Source organism: Hermetia illucens, chromosome 1 (assembly GCF_905115235.1).
Source record: "Hermetia illucens chromosome 1, iHerIll2.2.curated.20191125, whole genome shotgun sequence".
Classification (NCBI taxonomy): domain Eukaryota; kingdom Metazoa; phylum Arthropoda; class Insecta; order Diptera; family Stratiomyidae; genus Hermetia; species Hermetia illucens.
In genome coordinates this window covers 87028495-87041127 of record NC_051849.1, presented here as the reverse complement: position 1 = coordinate 87041127, position 12633 = coordinate 87028495, and the positions used below count along the sequence as shown (strand labels likewise).

Here is a 12633-nt window from a genome sequence, read left to right as displayed (position 1 = left end):
CTCTTCTACACAAGTATAATGACATATTATTCTGGAAACAAGTTAATTTTACAGACGGCAGTCAATAAAAGATATTTAGCCACGGTGGTATACTTGTAGTACGTCAATGCCTACTATATAATGTTCCAAAAAAATTGCTTCCACTACGGCAGAGTCCAACCATATACTCGATCAAGCATAACCGACAAATATGTTAGAATCACACTTTTGCCGCTTAGAATTTGAATGTTTTTGATTACCTTATTATTCTTGCAAATGCAAACTTTATTTGAGTTGTCTATTTATTATGTGTTTTTCTTTTTTTTAAACTATTTGCTCTAACTTAAATCGAATAAATTTAGCTGATAACGTTTTAAGATACGACGAATTACATCGTCTAGTGTTTAATAAATGCACGGTAAGTTTTTTTTAAGAGACTTTTTCAAATTGATTTCCGGAAACTTATCCGCTGCACCAAATGATTTGCAAACTTTGAAAGTAAACAAACTCGTGCCGGTGCTATTGACCTCACTTCGGTTATGGCTAGCTAGCCATTTGCGCCCATACATGCAAGATAATTTCACAGGCAATGTATCGTGCATCCAGCTGATCATAATAGCGACAGCACAGCAAAAATGTTAAATCAAAGTCTAAATAAATATTTTTTGGAGGTAAAATGTTAATGGATATATAGTGACAGTAATCGGGAAAAGCGATTATTATAACTAATTTTTTAAAGTCAGGCTAGGAGAGAATGAGGTAAGCTTTATACGTTTCCGTCGACTTTGAGGCAGGTCAGAGAGAGAGGCCCTGTGAATAGTAAAACAAACTGACCCATTAGAGTTGTCCCAGCTATTCGGATCCCCCTTACATATATAGAAAGACTTCATATGAAAATCGACAAAATATGATATTTTCTGCATTGGTTAACGCAAAACCTTAATAGGGGTTGCAACAACTTGAATAGATGACAAAATGTTGTAAAACATGAGAAGTCAGTCTGTTTTTCACTTTTTCCCAATCATGATCCGCGGTTAATGAAACACATAATTCATCAGGCTACAAATATTTATTTGATATCTACAAAATTCAACTATGAAGGAAAGATATATGGCTTGTACACATGTCCTTCAGTTTTAAACATTCAAATCAATACTGGGCCAAATAAACTAAATTCTGTTGCTTAATTTCTGTTTACAAATGTTTAACAATAGGTTGTGAAGTATTTTATGAATTCATATTCAGATTCAGGCGTTGTTTCTTTTGTGAATGGACTAAGATATGAACGACTTATTCACTCATACATATGTATATATCTAAAATCGAGTACACATTTACATCTACCTTATCGAACTCTAGAGCGTACATAAGAAATCGTAATATAAATTACAAAAAAATCTTGAATCAGATCGTTTAGTATAAAAAATAATTTATAAATTAACTAATCATATATGTAAGTGTTAACAAGTCTTTGTGTAAAATCATCATGGTAGTTTTCTCGGCATCTTTGATATAATAACTAGCATAAATTTGGAAATAAAATAGACAGGCAAAATGCATAAAAAATCAACTTTTATTGTTGTTGGTGAGCTATGACACAACCGGAGATCTTCGCATTTGCATAAACTTTTCTTTCGTGTATTTTCATTAGTTTACCTGTAAATATGAATCAGTTCGACGCTGCAGATTTCCTACAAAATTGTATGTATGTTTTCGCTTTCAATGGGACACTGACTCCGCTTTTTGGTTTCGGAAGCTCATAAATATACGCACAGGTGATGTTTTATTGAACACCTTGGATTCACACTTGTCACACGTCCAACACCTTGAACTTCTTTCAAGTAGCCTCAGTGCAATGATGCTTTTGTGATTTTGTTTGGACGCTGATGAGTTAAGTTGTTGCATTGACGAATGAAGGTTGGGATGGTGTCATCGAGATAATTTAAGAGGATTGAAATGGCAACCTTGTTGGCTAGTCGCGGTGATTCCTGTAGAAGTGGCCTAAGGCAGTTTAATAACGCTTTGCCTTCTTTCGCTTGACTTGCTGTTGACGGTAGACAAAGAGGGGGCGGAATATAATTGTCCGCTTCTTCCTTCCTCCAGCACTAGCTGATGACACCGAATTCGGTACAAAGAGGTTCGCTTTGGTTTTGTCATGTCGGTAAAGTGTACTGAGGAAATCGTAATATTCCTTTTTCTGAAGGCTTTCTTTCGGCTTGAGAAGGGGTGAAGGTTGGTCAGCGAAGAATGAAGGAGTTTCTATCGCCAGCAGGTTTCGGTCTTCCACTGTCGTTGCTCCGCTGCCTAACGCAAGGACAACTGTTACAAAAAAGATGATCTGAAAGACAAGAAAAGAAGAATTATTAATCAGAAATCGCAGCAAGTGCGAAATTAATATTAAATTTTATTTCTAGTAATGAGGGTACTTTTCATCATAATTTTCTTGGTTTACTAAAAAACATCAACGTCATATGCGTATTGAATTAATGCTAAAGTCAGATAGAAATGAAGAAGGCTTCACGGATTTATCGACTTCTCCGCAGATTTAATCACACAATAATTCATTAACGAAAGCCTTGGAAATCCCACAGTGAAAGACCAAAAGTTCAAACTTGCACCTTACCACTATTGCAATATGAGCTCCATCATCGTCGTATATTTAAACTATTTACTGAGCATGTGACCTTTGATAACTGCGTCAAGCCATATAGCCAGCATGAAACCTGCGTCTTGCAAGTTGAACAGGAACTGCACCATCTAGTGAGGGGGCCAAGCCACAATTTGGATGCATAAATTTGTTGCAATTTGATTTAAAATCGAAATTTAGCAAACAATATTTATTTTCCTTGCTTTCAAGATGTAAGCAAACTATTTCATTTTGATGAATGCAAATGGCTTCCGTTACTTGCTGGGAAACCAATTAATCGTAGTGTTTTCTACTCTTATTGAATTGCGTGTAAAGCGTTACCAAAATATTTACTCGTTTGCAATAATCGATGAGTTAATTGCAAACTAGATATTTGAACTGGTAATGATTCATCCATTTAACAACTTTTGGAATCACTTTGGACATAGTAGGCTTAAACAAGTTTAGAAGAAGATACTGGCTTTGAACCTGCTTGCATAGAATGCAGGTGTGCAGCGAAAGAGTTCCATTAATTATTTCAGGTGTGAATTGCTGCAAGAATTGGGAATCCAATGCCCAACTGGCTTTTAGTGTAATACAAGTGTGGCTCCGAAAATGAGTAAGTTGTAAATGTCGCAGGCAAGTGTGAAAACGGTACCGGGTATTTAGGCTAAGCTGTTGACTCTGTTAGTTATTGCAATTTGGGGTGATTTTGGAAAATGGATTTTCTCTTTGGAACTGCTCGAAATGGAATCATTTCGCAACGCCAACCTCTTTGCTTGTCGAGAAAGCCAAACGAGGAAACGACTTAATTTCATCACCCGTTGATATTTTTAGCAAACCAAAAATACTTCCAAGCTAGCAGTAGTGAAAAAGTTATGGAAAACATAATGCCAGAATTCGCATGAAAACAATAAAATTTACTAATCAATTTTGCCATGGTTTGATCAGCAAGTTTTATGGACTTTCAAATTAACATGTTGGTCATGAATGCCATGAATGTAAGCATTTTGTATTTTTTCTATAAATTTGCATAGAAATTAGATACTGGCACATTTGATACGTGGATCGTTTGAAATTAGAATTAATGAAGAGAATTTCGATGTTTGCTTTTAGCGCATGAGTTTCTGTTTAGACTTGGTGAAACATTCAATAAAATTGTCCGGCTAAAAAGCAGGCAGTTGACGTTGGGGTTTGTGAAGGCCATCGAATTAACGTGACTGTCATCATAAATTTGGAATATTTTTTGTTGACCTATCCAGTTATCTATTTGTAGAACAAATTTCGAACATAAATAATTAGTGCCTTGGTTTTAGTGAATATCATAGAATAAGACGGCTTGAAGTAGCCTTCTTGCGAAGAAATACGACTATGGGGTATTCAAGGAGAACTTATGGCTTTCAAAGATCGCTATTAGAGCTCATTTGGATGCACTTGTTCCATCAACCCAACAGGTAGCCGGCAATCGGGGTTGCGGTGGACTCAGTTGGTGTTTTGATCCGCTAGCAATGGGATCAGGAGAGCTGTCTGGATTTCTTTAAAAGTTGCCTTCAATTCCGGGTGTGGGTGAGTCCCTGGTATAACTTGTTCTAGTTGCAGTTTACTGAAAGCGCGGAGAAAATTCTTTGCGCTGAATACATTTCCATAGGGTATCAGTTACTTAAAAGTGGCGTGATATTGATATAGCTGGGCTTCTCTCTTTCCTTATTTTCAGAGTATCTAAATAAGAACTCAGTAAATTCCTTCTCTCTATTCCCCCTTTCTCTGTTATCAATGGTTAGTTGCTAGAGGTAGCCTATTGGGTTTATGCAGACCTTGATAATTCATTTAGAATAAAAAAAGTAGAGAAACAACACCCCGTACAAGAAGACGTGGTGAGCGCATGGCGATACGGCTTCAATGGCACTTTGTACGTCAGATTGAGTATAATCCGAGCAAATCGATATTTTACGCTCATATCCTAGTGTACCTTTTACACAAAATTCAATTGACAAATAGACGGTAGGTACTGAACCCCAACAGTTTGTAAAAAATAATACATTCATACAATATATTCATATTGTGAATCATACGGAGGCACAGCCCAACTGACAGTATATCTAACTGGCAGTACTCACACTCAATGGACCGGACTTGCGGATGTATTGGATACGCTTATCTGTACACATAGTAGGCCATCAACATCTCAAAGTATCTGCATGTAGTTTAGTGCCCATGATGTGTAGGAGCAAACTTCCCCAATACATTCGCAAGTCCGGTCCATTGACTGGGGATACTACTTCTTAGAAGTACTGTGGCGCAACCAATTTGTGTGGGTACCACACCACTTCGCTTGAGTCTTCTCCTTTGCGCTTGTAGGCGGCTTTACGCTCCTTAGCAAGAAGGGCAACACCATCACGCCTGGTTCAGAGAGAGTGCAGTAAGCAGGCGCCACCTGCGAGGTTACCTATCTACAACTTAATTAATAATCATATGATTTGCATCTCCTTTAGTCTTTATTCTGCTTGTTGTTCGTCTGAACAAGGTTGGCTTTTGGAATGGAGTGAGGGATTTGCAAAGCGCCGCCTGCCGTACCAAGGCATCGCTGTTTTGGTCAGTCTTTCGGTTGCTCTCGTGTTATTCGCAAATGTACTTCTTTCACAGCGGGTTGCTCCTACGATGTAACACCACATTTTTGTCTCAGTAGCCGTGAGATGACTTCCCAACACTCGAAACCATAGAAAGCGGCAGGTCAGATCAAGTTTTGGATCTAATGCGTTTGTTAATAAGTCGACAACAGAAAAGGCCACTTGCGAAGCGGAGTGGCCATTTAGGCCTCAGTGAAGTAAATTCATGCGCAGTTATTCGTTAGATAGAAAAGCTACTTTTTGGTTTGGAGACACTTAAAATGCTCCTTTCCACAATTACCGCACCGGAATTATTAGGGTCGTCAAAAACTGACATTTGACATGAGTGTATCATAAAAAAAATCTGTCCATTATTTAGCATGTCTGGATATCTTCTCCTAAACGTAGTTGTGTGTGAAATGGTCAAAAGATTTATGGTGATAAGTCAAACCATTTTGGTCTAAATTATTTTTTGACAAATCAACAAATGGGCAAATAGATATGAACCGATTTCGATAAGGCGACGTTGTTTCATAAACTTTCCTTTATCAAAATTTCTTCCTCAATGACCTCCTTAAGTTTTTGAACTATTTTAACCTTATTTGTGTGTGTGTTTGTGGCGGAGGTGAAGTAGTGCCTCTGAGCACTCAAAACGTGGTGGCCGGTTGTACACAACTTCCCCGTTTAAAGGATTATCCTGGATTCGATCATGTATCGCAGGATTTCCATTAGGAGATGTGATGCTACCCGTTGCAGCTGTACCAAAGATGCGGTGTATGCGTCCATAAGCAAGGCACTCACATAGAAAATTTTCCGTGAATCTCGCTTCCTCATTACAGGATGGACACGCATCATCTTGAAAAATCCCTATCCCAGCTAGTGAATTCTGGTCAATTAAAATGCCCACAAGTCTTTTTGCTTTTTGAGAGGATATACTTTGGAATGGATTGGAAAAGTTTAGTGTGTTTAGCAGCAATAAGGATCTGGTACTTGTCATTTTGGGAAGCTTTATTTCCAATTTATGAAAACAGCCTTGGCCAATGCTACTGAACTCCACTTGCTGATTATGATCTCGGTGTGGGGGAGATTGAAACCTCGTTTGCTAAGAGAGATTTTATTTGTCTCTACACCAAAATAACCGAGTACCCAGAGTATTCCCACTCTATTAAATCTAGAAACAGAGCTCAAACGGTTTCTACATTCCTGAACGATTTTCGATATGATCAAAGGACGACGGAGAATAGTCGTCAATGCAGACTGGCTATTGCTGTAGAGTAAGATGCGCCTGCTCGTAAATCCCCTAGATTGCCGCTCTTAGGATCGCATATACTTCAGCTTGAAACACCGTTGAATATTGTCCCAAAGGAACCCCTTTCTCGTTTTTATTCACCTATACCCCAACTTCAGAACACTATTTTGTTTTTGAACCATCGGTATAGAAAACTTTCGTATGTCCTCCGACGTATTCCTCTGGGATAACTTACAGATGTACGGGAACTTGATAATCAGAAAGGATTGTAAGAAATGGATTCAGTTCTCAGCATGTTGGCCTAATGATATCAACGCGTAGCCACATTAGCAGTCCCCATGTCGAGTCAAATAAATAATACCAGCGTGGTTTTATCTGGTATGATAATTCATGAAAATTTATTATTTGGTTAATTCCTTAATATTTTATTTTATTAATTCCTTAATATTTAATTTAAATTATTTTTTTTAATTCCTCAATTTTGTTTATTCTTTTTGTTTTTTGTTCTGTTTATTTTCCTGTTGACGATAGACTGTACCTGCCAGGTCGCTTCAGCGGCCCCGTGGCTGTCAGCCTACTACCAACAGGTAGGCGAGCCATTCAGGCGGGCGACCTTCAAGTCGTGGTGAGCCGCTAAGCTGCTCCGTACTGTAGCGCCTCTATACTGGAGTCCATGCCTGAGGCACCAGCTATAAATCAAATCAACAGCACATTGTATATTTTTATACACCTTTCCGAGATTTTGATCAACAACAAGCACGCCCAAGTCATTAGCATAAGCTTGAGCGTGTGCTAGCAGTAGTGATCGACATGAATCAATTTCTATAACCTCAGTAATAATGAAAATAATGTGAGTTTGTGAACTGTGCCTTGTAATTTTCTAGAGCCTTAACTGAATTTATTCAAACAGATATTGAATGAACTTTATTGTATTCCATAGAGGGATCATAATTTTTGGGTATCTCAGTTTCTGTAATATTTAATGTAGTTATACAGTGAGACTCTAAGTACCCTACATTAACGCGTGCATTCTCACACTTTTGTCTTTGATGTCCTAATTGTTCCACTTTACTTTTGCAGGTAATTTAATTAAATACTTCATTTCAATCCCATACATAATCACCGCATCCGCGATTGCATCTTCTGAAACTTTGACCGCGTTTATCTGGAAAACAGGTTTTTCAAAACTTTATAATAAATTTTTTATTAAAATGATGGCAGCAGTACTACTACATTATGGCCAGATATGGAATTTTTGAGATTTGTTCATATTCCTCGAAAAAACGGACGGATTAGTTAGAACAAATTAGGGCGATTTTAAAATTAAATTTTTTCAAAGCTGTCAAAATTTTATTTTTCAACCGATCTTGCTAGTTCTAGTTCCGGTCATGATTACATGTGTTTTAAATAAAATTGCATTTACACTTTCCTCTTCGGCTTCGCACATCGATATGATAATTTCTGAGAACTCACAACTCTAAAAACACTCTACTAATTGCGCCCTGAATGTGAAAAGTGCCCTTAACCTCGGCGACCACAAGAACTGCGTGCCGTAGGTTGCTAATATGAATTCCTTTATATCACTGCAGATCGTATGTCTGCCCGAAACTTTATGCATAATTTCATCATCATCAATAGGGCAACAACTTCAGATATCCAGGTTTTGCGCGAAGGTCCGACGTAGGATAACCCTAGTGGCAGCCTGGCATCTTAGTCTATACCATTGCTCCATCTAGTTAGTTTAGTTTACTGGGGGGAGCCGCAGCTCTGAGCACTCAGACCATTGTTAGGCCCATTGCACCATCTAAAGCAAGCATCCAAATTTTCGAGTAATACATGAAGACTGACAAGAATGTCATGTGGTACAGTAGGAACTTCGGTCCTATGGTGAGACGTCGCCTATCTTCATTGGTTTCAATTGACCAGTGCAATTGGATATTGTTGTTCTTTTTTTTTGCCCCCACTCTTAATCAGGATAATGAGTTTGTATATCTCGGGTCGGAGAACGATCTCTAAAGTGATTCTGCTCTTTTTATCTGGTCTGGAACATTGGTCACCGTCAGCTTAGTTGGTTTTGCTAATTTTATATTAATTCTATTTTAGGGATTTTTTCTCTCCTTTCTTTACTGATGTTTCACAGATAAGATCCCACAGTTCAGCCAGGCATTAGTGTAAATTTTCTTTGTATTAACTGAAGGGGGGCTGGAGCTCAGGGCTGGGCGCCATTGTACTTTTTTCTTAAAAGTTTACAGAGATTAGCTCTCGTCGTTTGCAGGCTTTTTGCAAATCAGAGAGTTTGGAAGTTGAAAGTGCCCAGATTCTGAAAAGTTGCCTTTCCTCATATTGGCTGCATGTAACCAAAACTACCATTCATTGAATGATCTTAACATTGAAGCAATGTTCTACAGGTTCTCTTAAATAAAAATTTTCTGCTGATAATGCTTATTGACTTTGGAGACTGATTCGGATGGTGCGACTTTGTACGTTTTGTGCAGATATTTAAGTGCTGCGAAAAATGGCGTATATTGCCGTTTGGAATATGGCCATCACTTTTTTTCAGCCAACTCCATAGTTTTCGTAAATGCTCGTAAACCCGATTGTACTTCGATAGCAAAACCCTTGGTGAAGATTACTACATCCGTAATTTCAAAGAAACTGTAGCCATGCGAAGACCATTCTTCTTTTTGGTGATGTGAGCAGAAAATGTCTTTTGAAATATAATTCTGAAAATTATATGGTCCACAAGAATCAGAGCCTAGAGGTCTGGCAGTACGATTGGTTAACATACCATATTACCACGGTTGAACATAGTTCTCTTCGCTTCAGAGATATTTGGGCAACCGAGCCTTTGGTCCTATGTTAGTACTTTCCTGTTCATTATAGTTGAAGTTTGAACTAACCAAATGGGTCCTTGAGCACCGGGGAAAGAGTGCCGTAATAAAGAGGATAGTTGATTACCAAAATGCAGCGTTTGTGAATAATTAAAATCAAATTGTAACCAGGAATGAATGTTTTTTTCGATTTAGTTTAACCTCGATCATCAGCCAACGCATACGAGGGCTTAATTGTGGATACGTGTATGTAAGGGTACATACTTCGACTGACCTCGTTTTGGAGAAAACAAGAAAGGAAGAAAGAAGGCCGAACTCGTTAAGGACTATCCGAATCCTAAAGCATTAGAAAAATCTGTAAAACCTCTGATATCGTTGCTGAATATGGTGTATGGTGTTTCCACTTTAGTTTGGAGTCGAGGTGGTTCAATGCTTCATTGTAAACATCAACTGCATTTTCAGCCTCGATATATTAGGTAGCCGTCATTTTGTGAAAAATTATCAACAATACATTTTTTCTTACTTCTGGTCAATGGCTTAATCGATCGCTACTAGTTGTGGATTATAATTTAAAGATGAGCTCTTAGAAAAATATTGATAATAAAACCCTCCAGACAGGTAATTTGCTGATAGTTACTGTGGTTGAATTATCCGTAAATACTTGTGTAAATAATCTCTCGTCCTTCAGAACACATTCCAAGGAAAAAGGAAGTCATTCAGGGAAGAAAGAACCAGTCCATGTGGATTGCTATTGAGTTATTTTGCCTTAATCGACTTCCTCCTCGTGACAATGTGGACTTTAACATGGGAATAATAATAACGGAATAATACATTCTATCTTGCTGCAAAAGAGGTGCAGTTAAAATCCACTTCAAGTTGCGATACACCATACTACCATACACGATCATGCCGGCCTGACAGTTATATCTGAACAATTCGCAATTAACAGCAGACGAGAACGTGTGTGGGACCCTACTGGCCCGCCAGTTTGGACTGTATATTGGATCGATTCAAAAACGATTCGGCCAGGAGATCAGACAAACCAATACATGTTTGGGTTGGGGCGCTGGGCCGATGGTCGCCGGACAGGCCGTCTAGGCAGGGAGCGTTCTGTTATAAATGCTCTCACACAAAAATATCTCAACTTAACGTTTGAACGCCTTGCATGGGCAGAGTCGAACTAATAACATCATCCCGGGACGTGTACGGTGTTTTCAATCCATACAGGCAGTCGGATGGACTGTGGTCTCTTCAGGCGTAACTGACAGGCCTGCCGAATTGTATATGGCAAGTTTAAGTAGAAGATTGCCTTTGTGGTATTTATGTTGCCTTGATTGAAATGGCTACTTGAAAGGACACCCACCCTTGTGAAATATGAGTGCTTCCAGGTTTCTTAGTAAAACGTAAGGTAGATAGATCTGCTGAGAACCTTTTGCGTCCATTAAGGTATGTTTCCCAGGTTGAGAAATTAATGTATGTTTGTTTATTGGAGTATGAGCGTGGGCCAAGCACGTGCGATATATATTCTCTGTGATTTCGTTCAGGATATCCCGCCCCCAATTACTAGCGTGGGACTAATTTATAACTATGGGTCATGACCATTGGTTAAAATTACACTTTTTGAATGCCAAAATCCAGTCTCTGAGTCAATGGCTGTGTAAGATTACTGGCCCAAGCAGATATTCTTTCTAGGTGACATCTTGTTTGGTTGCATATAAGAAAGTCGGCTGATTGTATAAGTTTAGATTTATTTGATGCTATTTGTTGAAGGATATTACTTTAACGTACTGCTCAGTTTGTTTTCTTCGCAAGGTTGATTTCAATTTCGCAAGGAATTTTTAATTAGTTATGGTACAAAGTCTTTTAGGGGGAATTTGTATTCAAGGCGTTATCCCAATTAAAAGTTAAAGTATTATAGCTGCTTCGAAATAAATACTTGAAAACCTGTTTGCATTCCTCACATCCATTTCATTAGTTGAAGCACCGATATATCAGTTGACGACTGCCAGCAAATAAACGGGAATGTTTTTCTATACACTTTTATCACAAATTTTTGTTAGTCTGTTCTTGCATCATGCTCGAATCCATTAAATTATTTATTTGTAAATTATTTCTACCATGGAAGATAAATAAGGATAGATACTACCAAATAAAAAGCACTGCTATCTTTTTATTACTCTTTACTTAATGTAATCTGATTTGCGGAAACCATTCACGCTGAGAAAATGCTTCTACAATATTATGTTTAATTATGAAGCCTGGATTCGTAGGGCTAAATAATTCATTTATTATACAAGGTACAAGTACTTCCTATTTTCAATGCGCCGAAACTGGAAACAGACCCAAAGAAAAAACGCCAGAGAAGTAGGCGCAATTACTGAGGTTGTAAATTAAGTGGAGTGTTTACTGCCAGCTATTTATAAAGCACTGTAATCAATTCAACGTTAATTCGTATATTCATCAATATTTGCTCTTTGCTATTTATTGCACTTGCACGCAGCTGAGTACGACGGGTCGAAGAAGAGTGACATTTTGGTATAAAGTCACTATTCGCAGAAACTAATCGGTCAGGTACCAGCCAAATTCAGTATTTGTATTCCAGAACAGTTTGTTGAAGGTCTTTCAATTAATTAATTTTGAGGGAAAGGTTTTTCTTCAATCGGCATTAATGCATATAACTATTTGCTGAGTTCTTAAAATGACTTTCATGAAAAAATTTTCACTGGAGTAAAATAAAATATCCTACTAAAAACATCTTGAGACTTACAGTCAAGGATTTCATCATTGTTCCTTAAAAACTCGACAGTTATCCAGGCAATATTTCTATCAATCCAATATTCCACTTGTACTTCTGGAAGCACCTGCTTTCACTATTCGTTAATTCCTTGTTGTGTTATCACAATTCACTAGCACTTTGCCACTATTTTGTTTTCACCAGCGTGATTTGCCTGAACTGGACAAATTTTGGTTGGGAACTGTTAAGAATCCCGCAACCGTCCTCAAATTTATAGAAGATGATAGATAGATACTCCCGCGACGATTCATCGCGCTCACAGTGAGGTGGTAATTAAATGATCTCATCATTTTCATCACCGGCGCCGATATCTCGGCTGCACGGAGGAATCACTAATGGTACATGGTATTGGCTTTCTACGGAGCAGGTCTCGATACGACGTTTTGCACGATCAAATTAATGTTGATCGTCTGAGATGAGATTGTTAAACGATGGTGGCATTATGATTGATTATGTTGTCGGTATGACATATTGTAACTAGGAGCCTATTATTATTCAAATTACCGTCACGATATGTACTTGGTTACTGCAGATTTAACCAATCTTTC

The 12633-nt window shown here is 38.1% G+C and overlaps 1 protein-coding gene across 1 annotated transcript; it reads right to left on the bottom strand.

Moving 5' to 3' along the window:
- Positions 1-1029: 1029 nt before the first annotated feature.
- LOC119646361 lies at positions 1030-12432 on the bottom strand. Its single transcript, XM_038046798.1, has 2 exons — positions 12059-12432; positions 1030-2317 (listed from the first exon to the last, which is right to left on the bottom strand). The coding sequence occupies exons 1-2, from the start codon at positions 12074-12076 to the stop codon at positions 1991-1993; spliced, it is 345 nt and encodes a 114-aa protein (XP_037902726.1). The 5' UTR covers positions 12077-12432; the 3' UTR covers positions 1030-1990.
- Positions 12433-12633: the final 201 nt, after the last annotated feature.